At 41.8% G+C, this 25,034-nt stretch overlaps 1 protein-coding gene across 2 annotated transcripts in view; it reads left to right on the top strand.

Annotated features, from left to right (window-relative positions):
• Nucleotides 1–5,255: 5,255 nt before the first annotated feature.
• LOC140396150 (RNA-binding protein Nova-1) overlaps nucleotides 5,256–25,034 on the top strand; it is a 428,879-nt gene continuing 409,100 nt past the window's right edge. Inside the window, exons 1-2 of one of the 2 annotated variants that reach the window (XM_072484340.1) lie at nucleotides 5,256–5,690; nucleotides 7,057–7,200. In XM_072484340.1, coding sequence (XP_072340441.1) covers nucleotides 5,555–5,690; nucleotides 7,057–7,200 — 280 coding nt within the window. In that variant the 5' untranslated portion in view covers nucleotides 5,256–5,554. The remainder of the gene's footprint in view (nucleotides 5,691–7,056; nucleotides 7,201–25,034) is intronic. The other variant, XM_072484329.1, reaches the window with a different exon arrangement.

Raw genomic sequence — 25,034 nt, forward strand, 5'->3', positions numbered from 1 at the left:
TTAACACTACATCCCTGTATGCGTCACCTGGTGCAGGTGTTATGTCGTTACATTGTATACCCTGTGTTGCCCTATTATGTATTTTCTTTTACTTTCTTTTCATGTACTTAATGGTCTGTTGAGCTGCTCGCCGAAAAATACCTTTCACTGTACCTCAGTACACGTGGCAATAAACAAAAGCCAAACAAAATCCAAACTATTACTAAACCAGTTAATGATCCATCTCGCCAGGTTTTATTGAACTCCAACTGCTTCAACCATCTTAATCAATCTCCCATGTGGGACCTTGTCAAGGCATTGCTAAAATCCATATAAACTACATCAACTGCACTGCCTTCATCCACACACTTGGTCACTTTATCAAAAGATTCTATAACTTTGTAGGCATGACAATTAGCTTCATGCTGAAGCTGTTCATTATGATCTCCATTCTCCACGACAATTTGTTGGATAAGGTCAGCCATGACAAGGCAACATCGGAACCCTTTGAGATCTGCAGTGGGGTTAAACTGGGTTGGGTTATGGCACCGGCATTCTTTGGCATATTCTTCTTCAGTCGTGCGTCTTTGGGACATCTAGAGAGGGTCTCTATTTACATACCAAAATGACAGGAAGTTGTTTAGCCTTGCTCAACTGCGATCAAAGACAAAGATCTGCTAATTTCTTTTCAGAGAGTTACTCTAAACTGATGATGCCGCGCCAGAATTCAAAACTGAAGAATACCTGTAGTGACAAATGGACAGACTCTCTCACACCTGTAAGGATTTGGGTTTGATCAGCAGTATCAGGAAGACAAATAGAGTATTGGTTCAGGCTGTTATCAGACTGCCATCAATCAGCATTGACAATATTACAAACAAAGAACAAAGAAATGTACAGCACAGGAACAGGCCCGTCGGCCCTCCAAGCCCGTGCCGACCATGCTGCCCGACTAAACTACAATCTTCTACACTTCCTGGGTCCATATCCTTCTATTCCCATCCTATTCATATATTTGTCAAGATGCCCCTTAAATGTCCCTATCGTCCCTGCTTCCACTACCTCCTCCGGTAGCGAGTTCCAGGCACCCACTACCCTCTGCGTAAAAAACTTGCCTCGTACATCTACTCTAAACCTTGCCCCTCTCACCTTAAACCTATGCCCCCTAGTAATTGACCCCTCTACCCTGGGGAAAAGCCTCTGACTATCCACTCTGTCTATGCCCCTCATAATTTTGTATACCTCTATCAGGTCGCCCCTCAACCTCCTTCGTTCCAGTGAGAACAAACCGAGTTTATTCAACCGCTCCTCATAGCTAATGCCCTCCATACCAGGCAACATTCTGGTAAATCTCTTCTGCACCCTCTCTAAAGCCTCCGCATCCTTCTGGTAGTGTGGTGACCAGAATTGAACACTATACTCCAAGTGTGGCCTAACTAAGGTTCTATACAGCTGCAACATGACTTGCCAATTCTTATACTCAATGCCCCGGCCAATGAAGGCAAGCATGCCGTATGCCTTCTTGACTACCTTCTCCACCTGTGTTGCCCCTTTCAATGACCTGTGGACCTGTACTCCTAGATCTCTTTGACTTTCAATACTCTTGAGGGTTCTACCATTCACTGTATATTCCCTACCTGCATTAGACCTTCCAAAATGCATTACCTCACATTTTTCCGGATTAAACTCCATCTGCCATCTCTCCGCCCAAGTCTCCAGACAATCTAAATCCTGCTGTATCCTCCGACAGTCCTCATCGCTATCCGCAATTCCACCAACCTTTGTGTCATCTGCAAACTTACTAATCAGACCAGTTACATTTTCCTCCAAATCATTTATATATACTACAAAGAGCAAAGGTCCCAGCACTGATCCCTGTGGAACACCACTGGTCACAGCCCTCCAATTAGAAAAGCATCCCTCCATTGCTACTCTCTGCCTTCTATGGCCTAGCCAGTTCTGTATCCACCTTGCCAGCTCACCCCTGATCCCGTGTGACTTCACCTTTTGTACTAGTCTACCATGAGGGACCTTGTCAAAGGCCTTACTGAAGTCCATATAGACAACATCTACTGCCCTACCTGCATCAATCATCTTAGTGACCTCCTCGAAAAACTCTATCAAGTTAGTGAGACACGATCTCCCCTTCACAAAACCGTGCTGCCTCTCACTAATACGTCCATTTGCTTCCAAATGGGAGTAGATCCTGTCTCGAAGAATTCTCTCCAGTAATTTCCCTACCGCTGAAGTAAGGCTCACCGGCCTGTAGTTCCCGGGATTATCCTTGCTCCCCTTCTTAAACAGAGGAACAACATTGGCTATTCTCCTGTCCTCCGGGACATCCCCTGAAGACAGAGAGGATCCAAAGATTTCTGTCAAGGCCTCAGCAATTTCCTCTCCAGCCTCCTTCAGTATTCTGCGGTAGATCCCATCAGGCCCTGGGGACTTATCTACCTTAATATTTTTTAAGACACCCAACACCTCGTCTTTTTGGATCACAATGTGACCCAGCCTATCTACACCCCCTTCTCCAGACTCAACATCTACCAATTCCTTCTCTTTGGTGAATACTGATGCAAAGTATTCATTTAGTACCTCGCCCATTTCCTCTGGCTCCACACATAGATTCCCTTGCCTATCCTTCAGTGGGCCAACCCTTTCCCTGGCTACCCTCTTGCTTTTTATGTACGTGTAAAAAGCCTTGGGATTTTCCTTAACCCTATACTGTAGGTTGTTGATAGCTTCACATATCTAAGCTCCACAAGTACCAACAATCTGTCACCCAATGCTGAAATCAATACACACATTTTAAAAGCTGCGGCTGTACTGTCCAAACTGACTAAGAGAGTGTGGAACAACAGCAACCTGACTGTGAACACCAAACTGTGAGTCTACTAAACCTGCATCCTTAATCCACTCCTCTACAGTTCTGAGACCTGGACTCCTGCCTGGCAGGAGAAAAAGCTAGACAATTTTCACCTTTGCTGTCTCAAAGATATCCTTGGCATCTCTTGGCAGGATGGAGTCACCAACTCGGAGGTTCTGGGGCATTGTAATTCCACCAAAATAAACTCATTGCCAAGCCAATGACACTTCCACTGGCTGTCACATTAATTGGATGGATGATGGTCATATATCCAAAGGCCTTCTGTACCGTGGCCTCCTTCTGCACTGTAAATTTTATGATTCCATAAGCCTCTAAAATAAAAAATATCTCGTAGATTCAGCTGGTTCAGCTCTGCACCAATAAACATCCACATCTGTGAGATCTCATAGGGTAACGGCCAATCATATCAAAGGATTTCCTTCCCTCAATCATACTTTCTGAAAGATTTATTTTCTGTATATCATTAGGACACCTGAAATAAAAATTGTGACAAACCTAATTTGGGTAAAGTGCAAAAAGAACTTACGAAACGATGTTCTAGGTTTCTGGATTCTGCGCTTGGGTCTGAGCCCTTTGATGACAGGCGATTTTTTCAAAATTATTGCCGCTTAATGTAGAGAATTGAACATTTTTGCACTTACAGGATATTGACGCAACCATTTGCTTGTTCTGTTTTGGTATTCCTAACATACACCATTATTTATATAGAATATAACAAATATCCTTGCTTGTGAGAAAATCAAATTCAGAGAACCAATAATAACCAAACAAGATAGCATGGAGTTCGACACTATTTAACTTGGTAGATTGCCGCGATGAATTGATATTCCAGTCATGTTATACAACAAGCAATTCTACTTCAAAGCTTAATGACAACAACCATTAGATGTTCAGGCCGAGTACAGCGTGGGTAGACTGCTGAAGTTCTTCACCTCTCGCTTCTTACGTCTTTTCCACATTGTTTTGCGTCTCTGCAGTTAATGCTCCATTCTGGCATCGTTTGCAATTACGTTTTAAAGAAATCCACAGCAGTTCCAATTAGGACTACACATGGAAATCAAATTACAACTTGGGTCAACGACCAGCATCGTTATTATCCCATAAGTATCTTTGTGATGACAGACACTTTTACAGCTTTTTGCCAACTTGTATTAAAAACAGTCGAAAGTGGGTGATGTTTTGCCGAATCCATGATGCGGCTGACAGCAACATATTACAATGAGAGTGGTTTGAAAAATACATCTGTGCGACAAGGGATGGACGTACTGCATTATTTTGGAAGCTGCTCAGTTGAAATATTTCAACCAAATGATTGTATTTTGCTGGCATTTCTTTCGTGAAACAGAAAAACGATGCCCCCAGTGTGCGAACGAATTTGGTGCTTAACTTTTACAAAGTTTATTTAGCAACTTTATTTATTTATTCGTCTACCTAAAAATATCTTTCTTTCCTTTCAAAAAAAATGAAACTGTATTAATGTTTCAATGTTAGAGCCCCTAATAATACATTCGGAGAGCAAGGCTATCGCTTTGACAATCGGTGTTACTATTTAGCGATATTTTTCTGCAAAATAATTGTAACATTTACCCTTCTTGAAGCAACGCGAGGACATGTTGCACTCAAGTGGAATCGTTGTATGATAGGCTAGGAAATCAAGAAGGGAACTAACATCGGTGAACATTACTTTCATTTTCAAATGTGACAACGTTTGCATGTTGCAGCGAATGATCTTTTTTCTCGCAGCCAAACACACGAGATGGCCGAAAGTGAGCTACTTGGAACAGGTGAGCATTTGCTGCTTCTGTTTATTAATCCGGCGATCCGAGCGGTTTCTGGAAAGTGCAATGATTAAATTGCCTGGCAATTCAGAGGAGAGTGAAAGCTGCGAGCTGATGTTAGAGAAGGATGTGATTGGGAAATGCACCAAGCCTTCCTCAGGCTGCATCTGCCTGCAGCTCCGCTTCCCACTGCCTGAAATTCAGGGCACGCAATCCCGGAGCGAGTACACCCCCTGAGGAGGAGGGGGGCTGGGGAGGAGCGCAGTCACTCCCAGGAGCGGGTTAAAGGGACAATGCTGAAGTGAATACTCTCCGGCTACGAGAGTTTCCTGTTGGTGTTTCGCCTGCGATTTAAAAGCTTCTAAAAAACCCGGTGGTTGCCGACTCCCAAATGGGGACATTGCGCAGGCTCCCCTAGCGGATGTCCCGCACCAGGAGCGACCTGATTGGAGGGCGGGAATAGAAGGCGGGGCCCCAGAGGGGCCAAGGGGTGATTCTATTGGCTAGTGGAGCTGTCAATCAGGAGAGTGGGCGGAGGGTGGGGTTAGGTTGTGTGAGAGGGGGGGAGGGGCTGAGTGACCTCTGACCCCCTCCCCCCAAATCGCCCCCTTTCTCCCCCCACCCCCCAACACACAATGAGAGAAGCGAGTCTGAGAGCGGCGGCGGAATAGGAGCGGGATTCCCGTCACACTGCCACACACACATCTCTCTCTCGCTCTCTGCCTGTCTGTCACCATCCCTCTCTCCCTCCCTCCCTCCTCCCCTTTCTTCATCCATCCCCTCTCTACAGACATCACCGACACATTGCTGTTTTCATTTTTTTCCCCCTCAATCCTATCCGCGCATCTTTCCAAGAGACCGCGAAACATCAAGCCCCAACATCTTCATTCTTCTCATCTCCATCCTCATCATGATGGCGGCAGCTCCAATTCAGCAGAACGGGACCCACACCGGGCTTCCCATAGACCTGGATCCTCCCGACTCCAGAAAGCGGCCGCTCGAAGCTCCTCCTGAAGCGGGCAACACCAAGAGAACCAACACTGGCGGTGGGTAGCTCCATTTCCTCCACTGGAGATTGGCTTACAAATATACAACTATATATGTAGATATATATATCAATCCTTGGAAAAATGGCGTCTGTTTTTTTTCGTAATCCATTAAAATATTTTTATTGCTTCTGATTTTCTTAAAAATAACGGACCTTGCCTTTAGTGCCTGAATGGTGGGAATCATTCGCCAGAGCGGCGGGTGGACTTGAACTGAGCAGAAACTATTCCAATTTGGACTGTGGGGTGACTAGCGGGAGTTCCCCCCCATATCAGTTTGTTGCATTTTAATACTGGAGAAAGGGTTGTGTGGCTAATGGCCTTCTATGGATAGCAGGAGCTTGTGCATTTGCTACTTAACCGGTCACCAGCGAGCAATGCTGTTGGTTGGGGGGGTTCGGTGTTCTGTTTATCAATAACAGCCTTGAGCTGTTGGGTGCCACGGGTGCGGATATTGTCCCGTCTCTCTCCATCTCTCTGCCCCCACCTTGTTTAGATTCTGTGACTGACAGTGTGGTTCGTTACCTGTGGTCAGAATGAAAGCTGGCATTGGGCTTGGCTTAAAGTGATCCCTTAATTAATGAGCTTAAAGTGATCACCGCTCTCTAATAGCAGCAGCTGAAGAGAAGCTGGGATTGTTGTCCTGAATGTGTATTTTGTGCTGCCCGGGATCAGATATAGAATCTGAAGTTTTGCAGAGAGGCTGGCATCTCACCCCCCCCCCCCCCCCGCCCACCGAGAAAGGGCTCACTGATTCATTCACGTGTATGTTAATTATGTTCTCTGAAAGTAAATAAACAGTAAGCAATCATCAGAGCTGCTGCGGAACTGTTCTCGGTTAAACTGCGTTTATTTATTGACACAGTGCGGTATGTGGAGATATTTAACTGCGCTCCACGCAAACAGCGCGGTTTTATAGGTCAATTACAAATTCACCATCACCATGGAAACCACGACTGTCATCATCTTCTGATACATTATTCAAAATCCTTCTAAACATGGGTACGCAGAGGCACTCTTTCTTCCTCTGCATCACAAAATGTCATTTATTTTTGTGGCGTTTGGCGCACAGCGACTGTTTCTTTTTATAATGTCCAATAGTTTATCCAAATTTGATCATGTACTTGCATGGAGCAAAAAAAATATTTTTTTTTTCCCAGGGAGCTAGCTACATCTCATGCCCCGTTTTTCAAAAATGAGCAAGTGGACAGATTTAGGATTATTCCGTTTTGCAAGAGATTTGAGGGGAGAGAGGGGCAGTGGGGCTCGGCGGGGGGGGGGGGGGGGGGGCTGGCTGGGCTGGGCTGGGGATCTGTCTTTGCCTTGTGTCTGTGCTTGCAATAATCTATTCGTTTTCCTCTCGCAGAAGACGGCCAATATTTTTTAAAAGTCCTTATACCTAGCTATGCTGCCGGATCTATCATTGGAAAAGGAGGACAGACCATTGTCCAGCTGCAGAAGGAGACGGCTGCCACGATCAAACTGTCCAAATCCAAAGATTTCTACCCAGGTAAAAACCAGCTAGAACGGGAGATTCCTTTAAATAACCAGACGATGCTGCAACTGCATTACAGAGGACATTTTAAGGGTGTTGTTCGGAAAGAGTGAACGCTGTATTTAATTTTATCGTCTTCACTGTCAGTTTTCCAATATTTTCTGGTCGCGCTGTGTGGAGATTTTAAACATTATGCACCCCCTCCCCCATTTACTAATGAACCTCGAAACTGATTTGTTAGAATTTTGTGTTTGAATGTGAATATCTTCCTCTCTCCTCTCAGAAATGCAGGTTCAAGTCATTGGGGGGGGGGGGGGGGGGGGGGGAGATTTTTTAAAAAACTGTTTGTTTTACTGATTTTGATATGTGTGTGTGTATAAGCCATAGGAATGTCATGCTGTAAGGTTCTTATCAGTTGTCATCTGTGATATGATTTTATTGCGCAAACTGTGTGAGAAAACAACTTTTGCCCTGGACAGGAATCGCTGAAGCCAATTTGATTTTGTCTGCTTGTAATTATGATGAATGAGATGGCCAGAGTTGCTGGCTCCGGAGCTGGGAGCACTATTTCTGTCATTCATTGAGCTTTGCGATGTGACTGAAGTGGAATGAGCTAAATTAAAAATCGGTGGCTTGATGACAAAAAAAAGGTTATTGCTTTTGAATAAGTAAGCCGCGTTAGAAAGCGGGGTTGCGTCTTTTGAGATGAATGGATTCCCCCTAGCTGGGGTGACGCTTGAACCTGAGAATATTTCGCAGCAATGTTAACTGGGTTAACAACATTTGGCTACACCTGAATTGTGGCGATTGTCGGATAAACTATTTCTCTTTTTCCCCCCAGTTGTGTTTTATCAAATTGGGGATTGCATAAGGACAGGCTGTAGTAAATGTTCTAGGGGCATCCAATCCAGAATAGAACGACTTTGACAGCTGGAGCTTGAGCTTCAGTCTGGATTTACAGGTTTTGCGGTGCAGGAAGCCCGTCAAGCTTATTCGAATTTGATGAATTATAACTTGAAAATAATGTAGCGCCCTTGACTAGTTAGAGCCATTTCATACCTGCGATCACTCCGACGAAATGAATGCACCCTTGTGATTACCTGGAATGTTTGCATTTGACCACCATCGCCTGCATTTTCTTCTGGCATTCCGCCTCAGAGTGTATACCTGTGGTCTCCTTCCAGCCTTTAGGAACCATAGAGACTGTGTACACAAGCAGGAAGACAAACTGTGGCGGCCGCAAGCAGTCTGTGCAACACGTGCAGTAATGTTTGTACCAGTCTGAATCAGAGTTTATTCCCGATTGAATAATAAAGCCTGCAGCTGTATGTGCGTGTGTGTGTGCTTTGGACCGAAGTACCTGCTTTGCGATTCAGGACACAGATTATAGAACCGATTATTTTAATATTGCTTTGCACTATTATTTCCTGGTAAATATGTTCAAATGTTAGGAAAGGTGACATTCTGCCTTCATGCCACAGATTTAAGATAAAGAGAGGAATTCAGTGTCCTTCCTCTCGCTATATGGTGAAGACATTTTGTCATGTGCTTCAAGAAAGCTGACAATTCAACCTTGGTTTCTTTGGTATTGGGTGTGACTTTCATTGCGATATAAAAATGAGTCTGAGCCTTTTCATTCTGAAATAGTAGAATGTTTGAAGATTTAACAGTGTCACAATATCAATTTGATACATTCTTCGTGTAATTGATGTATGAAAGAGCCTTCAGGATTCCAATGACGTCTCCTATCTGATGAATCTTGCTAGTTGACTTTCCGCCCCATGTTGCAATGTTACTGTGCAAATGTAGAAAAGCCGAACCACAAAATATTTTCATTGTCTGCAAGTGCTAATACTCAGTGTAGAAATGTAATTGTTATTATAGGGGCTATTTGGCAAAATATAATGGTCATGAAAATGTTTTGGTTATTTGTTAACTAATCACTAAAATAGATGTGCATTTTTGAAACATTTGATCCTGCACATATATTTCCATAGTTACCTATAAATATTGACTTCTTCCGGAATGAGTGTTTATTATATGAGATAATTTGGGCTTGATCCACTTGATGGTAATAAAGCAATTGAAATGTTTCTAATTTTGCAACTGCAACAGAATTACAGGGAAAGGATGATATATCAAGCCATACAGACTTGCTTGCGAGTAGCAGGTCCAGCTTTAATATTGTCACAAAGCTAGATTTACGCCTTTGTTGCAATTAGTGTATATTTTAAAGACAAAATTAAAGATTGTAGATAGCAGTCATAATGTGAATGCTCCCTGCTCCATCAAATTAGTAGTTAGCGCATGTAAAGGTGCATATCCATGCCTGTCTTTACTGTGCTGCTTAATATAAGTATTTAAGTGGATAGTGTCAGCATTGAGATCCCAGTCAGAACTTTTAAAGAGACTTTCAATGGAAATAATTTATCTCATGGCTTTTTGATATATATTTGGTAGTTGATATTATCAGTGGTGATATTTAATAAACTATCAGGGCAGCTGAAATAACCAAATGGGAAGTATTATATATTTTTACCTGTGAAACACCTCGCACCTAACCAGTGGTGCCCTCAGTGCATGAAAGAATAAAAACATTATTTGGTCATTATCACATTGCTGTTTGTGGGAGCTTACTGTCCACACATTGACTGCCATGTTTCCCACATTACAACAGTGATTACACTTCAAAAGTACTTCACTGGCTGCAAATCACTTTGAGACAGTAGTCTTGAAAAGTGCAATATAAATACAAGTTGTGTTTCTTTTTGTACAAATGTTCATTAATTCTCTATTCACATTAATACAGATTTTTAAAATATGTTTTTTACATATTTAGATATGAAGATGGTAGGCATAATATGTTGGAGAGGAATGAGATATGATGCACATTTCATTTCATGACTGCAAGTTGATGGGTATTCTTCAGTTTCCAGGTCATTCTTAAACATACAAATATTGCCCCAAGCCACAGGACATTCTCAAATGCATTTTAAAAAATCTTGAATAAAGGAACCTGTGGAATATAAACCTGAATAATTAATCCATAACCTTAATAATAATTTTTATTTTAATACAATTTGTTGATTTGGTCAAGATCACTTTTTTGATCTGCTGCAATAATAAAGGGCTTTAAAAAAAATAAAATCCAGAAATTGATAATATAATTGTTGGCTATACACACTTGAATAACCTTTCTGAGGCTGTCTTAATTTATTTGCAAAGAAGTACGGAACGTTTTGATCCCATTCTATTTTTTGTTTGGAAATGCAGCCTAAAAGTGCCGTTCTAATTTGAAATTACTGCATGGAACAGTTGGCAAGACTGTATTGCTGTATGTAGCATTAAAAGATCTAACTGAACAAAGTAATGATGTGAAAGAAAAGGATCTGTATTGAAAGGTAACTGACAGTATTTGTGTGCTATTCAGATTCTCTGCAATATGTTAGCTTTAAATCTTTGAATCATCCTGTTAAATAATCACTTATTAGAGATTTGTAGCTGAACTAGTTAATGGATTACTGTTTTGCAATCCTTTTTATAATTTAAAAATATTACATTTTGAAGTTGAAAATTATAGATTACTTTTAACTAAAGTTGCTGCTGTATGGTAATTTCCTTGTGTGTTCTGAAGCAGAAAATTACAATCATACTATGTTTGTGCATAACCAATTCCTTTACTAACGTATCTCCTTTCTGCTTATGCAAATTACATGCTGTGTGAAATGTTGAACTCTCTTTGAGGTTTGCAGGAAGATTGATTTCACTTTTTCAAATAATCTGATGAAATTGCAGTGAATTACTTAATGCCCTTTACATTTTAGATTCTTCTGATTCATCTTTCTAATAAAGCAGCATAGTCAAATGCCAAATATTGTGTTGCAGAAAATGAGCATTTTAAAAGATGCAAAGAACGCATGCTTAAATGCTGATGAAGTCTCAGATATCAATGCTTTTCACCTTGTGTAAGGGGAAAAGGTAATGTTTCCCCAACAACTCGGCATTACTACAATAATAGCACAAGTAGACTATAAAGATGTTCCAAATATCTTGTTGAAATTTGGCAGCAGGATTTGAAATGATGGTTAAAGAAAAACAAAAGCAGATACAGAGATTTCTGATGTGTACAAATCTCATCTTATTAAGGTTATTCATGATTCATGCTACTGCCAGTCTACTTGATAATTAGCTTAAAGGGCTGCCAACTTTCTTAAATCACAAAAGATTCTTGCTGGTGCAGCCTATTTAAGTGTTAAACTACAGTACAAATCAGGATTGGGAAGTGATTTCTTGCCATAGAGTAACTTGCCAGCTGCCCACACTAACAATTCTTACAAGGCAGCTGCTGGTCATGTGACTGGTGTAGATGGATCTAAGTAGTTGCTTTCTTACGAACAAAGGATTTTTATGTCAGAAATAAAGGACAAAGTTTTAGTGCAATTTGTTGGAGCACAGAAGGGGCAAAAATGCAGTGAAAATTATGATGTGGTGACTATGAAGGCATTTGGGAATAATTAGTCAAATGTGTACTGGAAGCCTCCAAGGCTAGTGGTACTTTTCAGAATCAAAATATACAGGTCTGAGTAATGTGTAATTTAAAGCTTACAAGTTACATTTTGCAGAAAAAAAGGAATTTCTAATAATTTTGGTTATGTGTCTAGCTGTAGTTTGGTACTGGAATATAATTACCATTTAAAACAAAAGTTTTACTGAGGATTTTATGTTGACTATTCTATTTGCTGTTCAAGGCTCTAACTATGAATTTAGTAATGTAAGTACTTTTGAAATAACAGCACTGTATTCCATTACGTTTCTTTCTACATTCTAATATTGTAGTAGCACAGACGTTGAGGCAGAATAAATTGACTAAAATTTGGCTGTTTAGATATTGAAAGTTTCTATTACATAGGGTAGAGGTCTTGAATGAGGTTGGGTACAGTGTGGTCTGGAGCAGTGAGGGATGTTGGAGCAAGAGAGCGAGGGGAGAGATTGGGAAGAGGTAAGTGACCTGGCTAGGTACATTCAATGAGTGCAGGGGGAGGATGATCGTTTAGAGTGTGAAACAAGCTTGCTTGGGAAGAAGTACTGCTGTTTGGGAGTGTGGAATCATCTGTGATTTTTAATTTGAACTTTGGTTGAATGAAATAGACTCCTCAAAATAATAGAGTTGTTGGCGAGATTCTCTGGCCTCTGCATGGCATATTTCTCAATGGTGGGATGTGGCCCATCGTTAACCGGCGGTGGGATCTTCTGGTCACGCCGCTGTGAATGGGATTTCCCATTGAATCCACTCATGCTGCTGGGAAACCCGCATGAACAGCTGAAAGATCTCACCCATAGAGTTTTACAGAACAAAAAGACCATATCTGTGTTGGCCATCCAGCACCTATCTATTCTAATCCCATTTTCCAGAACTTGGTCCATAGCCTTGTATGCTATGGTGTTTCAAGTGCTCATCTAAATGCTTCTTAAATGTTGTGAGGGTTCCCGCATCTACCACCCTTTCAGGCAGTGAGTTCCAGAGCTCCACTACCCTTTGGTGAAAAAGATTTCCATCAGATCTTCTCCAAATCTCCTGCCCAATACCTTAAACTATGCCCCTGGATATTGACCCCTTTACTGAGGGGGAAAGTTCCTTCCGATCTACCCTGTCTATGTCCCTCACAATTTTGTTACACCAATTGAAGTTGGGGTGGGAGGTGAATTAACTTGTTTTTTTTTATTTGTTACGGGGAGAAGGCAGGAGAATGGGGATGAGAAAAATATTAGCCATGATTGAATGGCGGAGCAGACTTGATGGGCCAAGTGGCCTAATTCTGCTTCTATGTCTTATGGTCTTATCACAGACTGTAGGTACACTTTTATTTTAACTTGAATTGATAAGTGACTCCAGCTATAGCTTATGTGAGAAATGAATTCTGAGATTTAAACCACAACACTGTTTGAATGAGGAAGTAGCTCCATCACATTCAGTCTGCTACACAATTGTTTTTACCCAGTTCACCATCTTAATGTGAATTTTAAATAAATTACATTATTGCTTGTATTATGACTATTTCCTGTTACGTTGCATTGCGAATGTCTGAAAACCAAAATCATTTCTTGTCTTTCAGTCGTGCCACAAAGTGCTACCTTTTGAAGTTTTACCTAATAACATTTTATGATACGTTTTTAAAAGGAAGTTGACTTGAGCTAAATATTTTTCATGAAAATGGCATATTTTTCTAGTCTGTATTGCTTCTCTTTTCCTCTACTCTCCTACCCCCACCACAACCAAAAAAAAATTATTCAGTTACAGGACTTCTCAAATGTTTCTTAAAGAGCTAATGTTCTAATGCCATAAGAATAAATGTTAGAACTGTCATTTGATAAACTATTATTATAGTTTGGTAAAGTGAACACCCAATAATCTGCTTAACTTCCTAATACTTTGGACCTTTTAGTAAAACTATTAATTAGGAAAAGAATGTCTCTGCCTAAATTTTAATTAGGCAGTTGTACAATCACATAATCTGATTCCGGGACTAATACTGGGATAATGAATAAGAATGACACAAATTTGAATGGTCAGTTGGCACAATTCAAGTGTTACATATTATAGTACAAACACTGAGATGAGAATATCACTGTGTGCATCTGTATTTCAGTCTAAAACGCAGCACTTTCAGAAGGGTGATGTAAGTAGTTATTACAAAGCAATACCAATACTATTACACAAAGCTTACAGTTAATGTATCCTGTGAATCTCTATCTCAAATTCATATGAGCGAATTACGGAGAAATTGAACACTGGCTTCTACATTATTTCCAATAGAATGGGCCAGCCCATGAGTTTGGATGTTTGTTGTAAAGGAGTGAGAACAACTGTTGTAAAGTTTCATTTTTATGGTAGCTCGGAGGAAGCCATTAACAAGCAGTAATGTGTTAAATTTCAGACTCCTTTTATTTACAATAGGTTCATGAGAAAATATTTAGTTACATCAATCAGTAGTGGGTGCACACATTAGTGAGTCCCCTAAAAGTGTTTTAAAAATTATTGGTTCCCTGCGCAATAGTATAGAATAACACACATTTGGATTTTCATGTATATCAGGTTATTATTTTATGCATCTGTGCAATATTGAGTGGGGTTTGAAGCCTATAGTGTCCAACTATTGATCTAGATGTTACAACCCTTAACGTATAGGTACCTTTGACATTGGTCCCTTAAGAAGTCTAAGATGACGGTTTGCCATTAAATGTTGGAAATTGCTGTTTTGAAAAATTGTGTCTTGACCAAAATGCTATACATTAAAAACTCAGGGGAAAAAACTGAATTGACTTGGGCAGGTTGTAAGCTTACTCTATAATGTCAACAAATGGGTGTCATCTTGTTCGCCCGCTGATGTGAGCCACTAACAATCATTACTTGCTGACACCAATTAGAGTGAAGCAATGAAAAGTGTCTTCTTTCATGGGATGGCCCTGAAAGCATTTCTATTCAGCACTTGAAAGTGTTTGTGTATACATTCACAGTAAATTAATGGATTACAAATTTTAATTAACAAATTTGTGTAATTGGCATAATCCTAATTGAGTAATTATTGGGAAATAATTGGTTATAATTTCTGTTACAAGACAGGAACAGAACTGATGGTCTTATTCAACATTGCAAACTGCGAGAGCACATTTTAGGTTTACACGTAGAGCTCAAGGAAAGGAGAGTTTGATTAAAATGCAGAAGCAGGTGTATGCTGTGGTTATGATGGATGGTAATATTTTAGTGGAGATTATATTTCAATCTGAATCCTTGGATGAAATTCTGTAGCTACTTTTAATTTTATTTAAAAAGTTGTAAGTATAAATTCAAAGTGGTGCTTAGATCATTAAGCAGTAAAATCAATACGGCAATATTACAAGCTATTATGACTAAGGAAATACATATAATTAAATACAGGATTCTTAATGTATAATTTTATATTTTTGGTGTGCAATTGTTACAAAGGGATTATGTTTTACATAGCACAGCAGTTAGAGCAATCATCACAACTCCCAAGATTACTTTGCAGCCTTGAAATCATTCCAGTTTGTGTTTTTAAATAATTGTAACATTGTGATCTTTATTTGGGGTGAGGATGACTTAAACTTTGGTTCTGATTTTGAGTATTCATTGTCTAATATCAGTGCGCTCTAGCCCTGATAACTGATTTTCACATTTAAAGGCTAATTGTTGACTATAATTTCTGAAAGTTTATTGACTTACAGATAATTAATGGGGGAAATGTGTACATAGGAAAGTTTCATTTTCCCCCCCACAGAACTTTTGAGTGAAATTATCAAGTTGGTATCACATTGTAATGATCTGCCACTTCGATAGGATGGGTATTTGAGCACTCTGGTCAGCATCAAGCGCTCCTCAGTCATGTATAACACTGTAAGATGCTCTCACTAGACATTCTTACCCTCAGAAGAATATTATATCCTTTTTCTATTTACGAAGGCAGCCTCCTATGCTCACTGAGTGGGATTGATAATTTGTGCTAAACTGCCATTGGCCCATGTGTACCACCAGCTGGTCTCTGCTAGTTAAAAGAGACTTCCCTCCTGCTAGGTTCAGATGGACTTGAACTCTGGTCTTCCAAGGCGAAAGGCAAGTATCAAATCCAACACACTACTCTGTCCCATTTCTCACTTTTTCCCCCCTCTCTCAATAGTTGGAAACTTCTTTTAAAAAAAAAAAAAAAAAATTACTAGGCAACTGTGGAATTGTAGCCATAAATTGTTGAAAATGATAACCAATCCCCAGTCTCCTATTCTGTTGGGGATAGAGATGTGGGAACCTCATGCTTTGTTGTCATTGACCACAATGTTTAGTTGCAGCTGCTTACACTGGAGATAAGCCAGGATACATGCTTAACTGTTGTAAGTCTGTCAAGCCACATCTTTTAGAAATAGAAATGACTTTCGAGGTCTGAGTATGAGATTGTCATCTCATTTCCATCTTTGGATGCAATTCTGATATAAAGTAGAACAGCATCTGCAGAGATCTGACTGACAAACCTCTCACTGGGACTTGTCATTGCTCGCTGCAGCAGGTGCAGGGCTCTTCAGTCCTTTCAAAGGATTGAGAATTTTGTTTTAAAATGCATCAGGAGACTAGAGGGAATGTAGTCTTGTGAGCAGTGTGCTAGATGTCAGTTGTCCAGTACTGGAATGCCGCAGGTAATTGGGCAGGACTGGTGGGAAATGTGGCAATGTGCTTCTCACGTTGCACTGCAGCTGCTGGTGAGCTTAATTAATCTGACCCTTAGAAGCTATGGTGTCATGGTAAAGCACACACACACACAAATACACAAGAAATGGCTAGACTACATGTTCTCTGTTCATGTCGGACCTGTAGTCGCCTTGTGATTTTGAGAAAAGGATGAAAATCACTGCCACTGTAAAAATTCTCTATGGAGAGTTCCGTTACAAAGATTAATGGTTGCGCTATTTATGACTTATCAGATTTCTAATGGGATAAAGTCCATAAAATTATTTAGCTGGTGAAATATAAAAACAAACAGCTGAGCTGAAAATGGACACCAGCTGGTGTTTTAAGGGTGGAATATTCATTTGGATATTGAAATGTAATTAACATGATAGTAAACAATTCCTATTTATATGTAAGGTGACAATTCCCTGAACTGTTTAACATGAGTTACTACTTACAGTTTATTGGCAGAACTGGTCATTTAGAATGGTTTCCTTCATTATACCGAGGGTTTTCAGGGTACATTTTATATTTTGTTTTGGTCTTTGCTTTCTGCCAGAAATCCAGCTAAATTAATATGGATGTCTCCATAATTGAGGGCAAAGTACTTTTCCAAAGTCATAAAGAATCTTGTTTAAAAAAATATAAATTTTCATGCTTAGAATTGCTGATATGATCACATGGTATTATTGCCTTTGATGACACAGCTGCAGGATAGTCAGGACTTATTTCAAAGTTTGTAGGCAGATCTGAAAGCAGGCAATCATGGAAGCAAAATATATTTTTACTCCAGGCCTCCAAAGTGTGCTTGTCTTAGTGAATACTATTGTGCATAACTGTTCCCATTGACATGATGTCGCCGAGCCTAGCACTATCGGTTTGGAAGTTTGCACCGAGGTGACTGACTCAGTACCATCTCGTTAAGCGAGCAGTAATACTCTAATCAACGAACTTCAAGGATTTAAAAATGCTATTAACCATTTAAACTATGGTTATTTAACATAGTAACTAAAGCCACTGCCTGTGTTCCCACCAGCCTCTTTCTCTTGTTATTGGCGTCCCTTGTCAACATGAATTTTGTTATTTCATGGGCACGTTTTCATGCTGTCCTCTGGGAGGACGGGTGGCCAACATTTTACTCCCCTTTTTAATGGCCAGTGTTAAAATCTGGTACAGTGAATCATTAAATTGGCGAGTTGACTTTCAATATTCAATGACCATCTGTTGTTTAACATCGGGATGAACCAAGCGTCCTCCTTTCTCAGTGACACTGGGTTTTTTTAATATTAAAAAGTATGCTTTTAAATATTGAAGATCTAGACTGGGGCTGGGAATGTGATGTCGGAGCCAAGGAAGATAAATGAGGCATTTAGGGAGTATTACCAGGGACTTTATGATGCAGACCCAGGAGGGGGACATGGGGTGGTTTCTGGACGAGCTTGAATTTCCCCAGGTGGAGGAAGCAAAGAGGCAGGTGTGGGGCTGAGGGAGGTGCTGGATGGTATCAGGGGTATTAAATCAGGGAAGACCCCTGGGCTGGAAGGGTACCCAGCAGAATTTTATCAGGAATTTGCAGCGGACCAGGCACCACATCTGTTGGGGGCGTTTAATGAAGCACTGGAGAAGGGGGAGTTGCCGGAGACAATGAAGCAGGCAGTAATCACACTAATCCCCCAAAAAGGGAAGGATCCGGTGGAATGTGGGTCGTATAGACCCATATCACTATTGAACACGGATATGAAAGTATTGGCTAAGTTGTTGGCGGGGAGAATGGAGGATTGTGTCCCGGGGGTGGTTGCAGAAGATCAAACAGGCTTCGTGAAGGGCAGGAAGCTCACGAGCAATATAAGACAGCTGTTGAATGTGGTGATGAATCCGTCGAGAGCTCTGGTACCGGAGGTGGTGGTGTCCATGGACGCAGAGAAAGCATTTGATCGGGTGGAGTGGCGGTACTTGTTCCAAGTTTTGGGAAGGTTTGGATTTGTGGCATGGGTGCAGTTGTTGTATGTGGCGCCAAGAGCGAGGGTGAGGACGAATGATATGAGCTCACGAAGCTTTGACTTACACAGGGGTACGAGGCAGGGGTGCCCGCTGTCGCCACTGCTGTTTGCGCTGGCCATAGAGCCATTGGCGATGGCTCTCAGGGGGTCGGCAGAGTGGCAGGGCATAATGAGGGGACAGAGGGTGCATCGGGTTTCGCTCTATGCCGATGACCTCTTGCTGTATGTTTCAGATCCGTTGGAGAGTATGGCAAGGAGTATGGGCCTGTTGGGGAGGTTTGGAGGATTCTCTGGATACAAGCTGAATGTAGGGAAAAGCGAGGTATTCCCGGTGAATGAGCTGGCACAGCGGGCTAATTTAGGGGGGATGCCATTTATGGTAGTGGGGGATAGGTTTAGGTACTTGGGGATTCAGGTAACGAGGAAATGGACGGGGCTGTATAAGTGGAACTTAACAAAGCTGGTGGAGGAGGCCAGGGAGGATCTTAAGAGGTGGGATACACTGCACTTAACGTTGGCTGGGAGGGTCCAAGTGGTGAAAATGAATATTCTGCCGAGGTTCTTGTTTATCTTTCAGGCTCTCCCGATCTTGATACGAAAGGCGTTTTTTTCGGAAAGTGGATACAATCATCTCTTGACTTTGTATGGGCGGGGAAGGTGCAGATGGTGGGGAGGACCCTGCTACTGAGGCAGAGGCAGCACGGGGGGTTGGCATTGCCTAACTTGTTTCATTTATTATTGGGCGGCGAATGTGGACAAGGTGCGGCGGTGGTGGGAAGGAGAAGGGGTAGAGTGGGTTAGGATGGAGGAGGAATCTTGTAAGGGGTCTAGTTTGAGGGCTACGGTGACGGCAGCATTGCCAATGGCTCCGAGTAGGTATTCAGGGAACCCAGTGGTGCAGTCCACGGTGAAGATATGGAATCAGCTGAGGAGGCATTTTAGGGTAGAAGGGATGTCGGTGCTAACGCCGCTGTGTGAAAATCATGGGTTTGAGCCGGGGGGATGGATAGTGTGTACAGGAGGTGGTGGGAAGTGGGCCTGGTCAAAGTGAAGGATTTGTATTTTGAGGAAGGGTTCGCCAGTCTGGAGGAGCTAAGGGAGAGGGTTGAGCTGCCGCAGGGGTAGTGAGTTCAGGTATCTACAGGTTAGGGAGTTTGCACGAAAAGTCTGGAAGGTGTTCCCTAGATTGCAGGGATACACCCTGCTGGAGCGACTGCTGCTTCCAGATATGGAAGGGGAGGAAGAATTGGTGATATATATAAGTGGCTGGGGGAGCTGGGAGGCGAGCGGGTGGTGAAGATCAAGGAGAAATGGGAAGTGGAGTTGGGAATGGAGATCAATTGGGGAGTATGGAGTGAGGCACTGCGAAGGGTAAATGGGACCTCCTCTTGTGCAAGGATGAGCCTGATACAGTTTAAGGTGGTGCACAGGGTGCATATGACTCGGGCGAGAATGAGTGGGTTCTTTCAGGGGGTAGCAGATGAGTGTGAGAGGTGTGGGCGGGGGCTAGCGAAACATGCGCACATGTTTTGGGGTTGTGAAAAATTGGGAAGATTCTGGGCGGGAGTGTTTGCGGTCTTAGCCAGGATAGTGGAGGAGGGAGTGGACCAGGACTCTTTGTTGGCGATGTTTCAGAGTAGACTCTCTGATTGCACGGCCCTGAATTTTGCTGGAGTGGCGGTTGGCATCGCCACCGGGGGTAGCAGCATGGTTGGGTGAACTGTATGACTTCCTGCGGTTAGAGAAGATAAAGTATGAGTTAAGGGGCTCAGCAGGGGAGTTTGAGAAAAGGTGCGGGATTTTTGTGACCGTGTTTGAGGAGCTGTTCGTTGCAGGGGGGGGGGGGGGGGGGTGAAAAAGGAGAAAAATCTGTACAAACTGTATAGTTGATTGTTGGGAAGAAATTTTCCTGGGGTGTTATTTGCTGTAACCTACTTTGATACCAGTTTGAATAAAATGTGTTTTTAAAATAAAAAGTATGCTTTTGTATTTGTTAATTGTTTCAAATATGATCATATCAGGATATAACTAGGCTACATAATATCTAACCGGCTTATTACAAAATGGAATGGAACAATAAAAGAAACAATTGTCTCATTTTAAGGCTGTGTTTAATATTAAAGTAATCAAAATTGGAACGTCAAAATTGTCAAAGTGCCAAATGCTATGGGCATAAAGCAGATGCCATTCTTGACCTATTACAGACACTGCTCTATAAAACTGTGCTTCATGTAAATAATTGTTGTAAAATGTAGAAGGAAAATGTGATTTGGGGCTTAAAGGTATTGGCTAACATTGGCGTACATGCATAGTTTTTTTTCCTTTTTTAAAAAACTGCCCACACATTCTGAACATACATCTTTGAAGTAATGTCTGTCATGCAAAAATTCATTTTTAAGTTGAAAACCTTTTATCATGGTTTACTGCAGCTTGATAGTTATTTCACTCAATTGAGAATTGGTGTAGAAAATAATTAATAGCTGCAGTCCTAGCTATGTGCTTTGAAGACTGACTGACTGTTGCATTCTTGGAGGTGTTGTCTTTAGAAACTAAGCTGAGGCCCTTGTCCTGGGGATTTTGAAGATTATGTGGCATTATTTGAATAAAGAGGATGGAGTTCTCCCTGTGTCCTGGTCAACTTTTTTTCTCCCAGCAATTAAAAATTTGCTTTGTTTGATGTTTTGGAATCCCTCATAGGCAAGAGGATCTGATATGTTCTCCTAAACTTGTTAATTACTTTTGCTATTTTCTGTTTTCATTGAAATCTGGATTTATTTGAATATTATCTGCAATACTTCAGCATTTTCCATTTTAAAGGCATATCATTGTTTTTTGTTCTTGTCCTTTGACATGTAGATAATATTTTCTGCTTCTGCTGTATTCAGTAACAATGAAATTCCATTAGGTTTGTTTCAGGAAAATAGAAACAGGAGTAAGGGCATTTAGCTCCTTGAGCTTGACCTTGTACTGAATGATATCATGGCTGATTTGTATCATAACTCCAGCATAGGCTCCAAATCCCTTAATACCCATGGGTAGCAAAGGTCTATTGACCTCCAGTTAAAAACTATTAATTGAACTAGAATCTACTGCATTTTGTCGGAAAGAGTTCCACACTTCTACCTTTTGTGGGAAAAATTGTTTCTGATTTCTGCCTGAATAATTTAGCTCTGATTTTAAGGCTACTTTCCCTTGGTCCCTATTGGATGAAAAATGTTTCTCTCTTTCTGCTTTTCCAATTCTTTTCGAAAGTCATAAACCCTCAAGCAAATCACCTGTTAGCTGTTAATAGTCCCGGGAATAGGAACCTAGCTTTTCTCATCCCTCCTTCTAATCTAAGCCCTGGAGCCCTGGCCCCATTCTGGTGAATTTGTGCTGCATCCCTTCCAAGGCTATTATTTTTTTCTAAGATGCAGTGGCCAGAAGAACTAGGGCGTGATTTACCGGCTGTTCACACCATTGGGATATTCCGGTCGCATGCCGGTGCACGGGTTTCCCGTTGACAATGGCGGGGTCAGTAAATCCCACTGGCGGGCCACCTCCGCTGCCGAATAATACACGCCGGGTTGGTTGGTAAATCCCACCCTAAGGCCTGGAGCTGGTGTGAAGATAAGTGGCAGGGATCCTGGGGAGGGTATGATATGGTCTTCTGTGGGGGGGGGTGGAGGAGGAGGCAAGGGGGGTGAATAAATTATCAGAGGAGAGGCCGGGGGGGATAAAGGGTGGTCTGAGGTATGTGGTCCATAAGGGTAGGGTGCCCCCAGTCAGATGGGGGGGCTTCAAGTAGAGGTAACTGCCCCCCCCCCCCCCCCCCCACAACCTTTCTGCCTGAGATTGAGGTTCTTAACATTTTCCTTTTCTCAGTCTGGGATATCAGCCACCCACCAGCCTGAAAATTGAGGCTGTGCAGAAAAATGGTCCTTAAGTGGCCATTTAAGGTCCTTATTAGGGACAAGCGCAGGTTTCCCGTCCAAGGCTCTGCCCACCTCTGTGTAAATTGCATCTGGGTCAGGTCAGGCCGGGTCCTGGAGGGAATCCTGACCATGCAATTTCATGCCCCCCCCCTAACCCGCTTCAAAACCCACCAGGGAGCATTAAATTCAGGTCTCTGATCTATATTTCTGAATATCTTACATTTACCTGTGTTGAATTGCACCGGTTACAATTTTGCCCACTCATTTAATCTTTCTCTTTATAATGTTATTCTCAAGTCTACACTACACCACAATCTCTGTGTCACCGGCAGTCTTGGCTATTTGACTCTCTATTGCAGTATCTAAGTCATCAATAGATATAGTTCAGGCACCAGCACAGATTCTTGTGGGATACCTCCCTCTAAATTGAGTAAAATTCCTTAATCTCATCTCCCCCTTCCTCTGCCTAACCAGGTCAATAATATACCACCAGTTCTGTGGGCTTTAATTTTAGCTAACAGTTTCTTATGCAGGACCTTATGGACTATCTCCAGAAGTCTATATACACAATAATCATAGACATTCCTCTGTCTACTACTTCAGTTACTTCCTCAAAAAATTCAATTAGGTTTCATAGACATGATCTACCCATTACAAATCCATGTTAGCTCTCTGCAATCAGCTTAAATTTCTTTAAGTGCTCAGTCACTTTTTCTTTAATTATAGATATCAATCACTTCTCCACACAGATGTTAGCCCAACAAATCTATAATTTCCTGGATTTTTCTCTCCCCATTCTTAAATAGTGGTGTTAAATTTGCAATTTACCAATCCAAAAGGACAATTCTGAATCAAGAGATCTTTGGAAAATTATGGATAAAGCACCTGCAATTTCCTCACCAGCTTCCTGAAAAATCCATTAGTGAAAACTATCAGGTAGGTCCTCAGGATTTGTTAGTTTACAGTGCAATTGTTTTTTTCAGAATTCTTTTGTGTTAAGTTTCATTAGTTCCAATCATGGTTTCATTATTAGTTTTTCAGGAATGTCAGGTATTTTCTTCCTCTACAGTGAAGACTGGGGAAAAGTAATTATTCAACAAGTCTGCCATTTCCTTATTCTCATTTGCAATATTACCTGTATCCCTTTTAAAAGGCCATGTCTTTTCTTTGTCAACTCTGTTTCTTCAGAAGGAAAACAATTCCTTTTTCTCTCTCCGTTTTACATCACAAGCGAAGCAAAGACATGGGCCTGAAAATTTAGGATGGCGGTGGCTTGGGGAACACGCCCGATGGCTCTGCAAGCCCTGCTGCCATCTTAGGTTTTAACAAATTTTGATTGGCATAAGGTAAGATTTCCACCTCTCACTCAGGAGCAAGGCCCACCTTGGAGAGCTTCCACTCAATCAGATTGCCAGCAGCTCTCCAGTCCCTCCAGCAACAGCGCTGCAGTGGCCGGAAGAGGCACAGCATTGAGCTGCCAGAGCCTAAGTACCGGGAACCAGGGGTCCAGGTAAGTAACCAAGGTGGGGAGGGAAAGGAAGGCCTAGGTAGTTTCAAGTGGGTCCTTTCTGCCTGAGATCAACCTATTGTCATTTCTGGGTCTCTTCCCCCCCCCCCCACCTCCACTCCTCCCTGAGCTGGTATCCATTAGCCTGTCCGAAGCCTTGTTTGCCCCAGCATTCGCTGCTAGGTCTGGGCAGGTAGGAATTTGGAGGGACTACTATCTGTACAATTTCTAGCCACCTCCCTGCCTCAGGACCCACCAGGTCAGGGGAGTGTAAAAGTTTGGCCATAGAATTCAGAATACAAACTGTAATAGTGGGCTGTATTATTTGCAGAAGAAACGTTCACACCAGTGTGCTTAAGAGTTAATTAATATGTGACTGACCACTTACTGTTTGGTATGAAGTTTTAGAATTCCTACAGAATGCAGAAGGAGGCCATTTGACCCATTGAATCTAAACTGACCTTCTGAAAGAGCACTCTACCTAGACCCACTCCCCTGCCCTATCCCCGTAACCCCATAAATCTATGCCTTCACTAGAATGAAGATGACAGAAATCTGGTTGTAAACTGTCACTAAGTAAGGTGTATGGCAAGTTGAGCTTTAGTCATGAGTATTACTCCAGCTTAACAAAGGTTTAATTAAGAAATGCTGTAAAAAAAATATAATTTTAGGACTAAACTTATCTGTAAATTAAACCTCTGGGAACTGATTTATCGTCTATTTTTTAAAATTTATGTTACCCAATTATTTTCTTTTCCAATTTAGTTTGGCCAATCCACCTACCCTGCGCATCTTTTGTGTTGTGGGGGAGACCCACGCAGACATGGGGAAAATGTGTAAACTCCACACAGACAGTGACCCAGAGCCGGGATCGAACCTGGGTCCCACTGCGCTGCCATGCCGTCCCTTGATTTATCATCTATGGTGGACCATTGTTAATTCGGTGGGAGAGAGTTGGATAGGGATACCACTAGCCTTTCTGCTTCTGCCTTGATGTAAACTGGAATAGACAGCTCAAAAAGTTTACGATCAACAGAAGATCTGCTGGAGCAGCCAGCAAGGAACATGCCCATCGCTCCTGGATTTCGGTAATATTCTCAAAACACTTGTCCTTTTGCAGTCACCACCTCCTGTGTGCATCAGCTGTCTAGTTTCCTGAGCCCTGGGAAGCCTGCTTTGTAGCTCAATCTCCATTA

Source organism: Scyliorhinus torazame, chromosome 2 (genome assembly GCF_047496885.1).
Source record: "Scyliorhinus torazame isolate Kashiwa2021f chromosome 2, sScyTor2.1, whole genome shotgun sequence".
In the NCBI taxonomy this organism is placed as follows: Eukaryota; Metazoa; Chordata; class Chondrichthyes; order Carcharhiniformes; family Scyliorhinidae; genus Scyliorhinus; species Scyliorhinus torazame.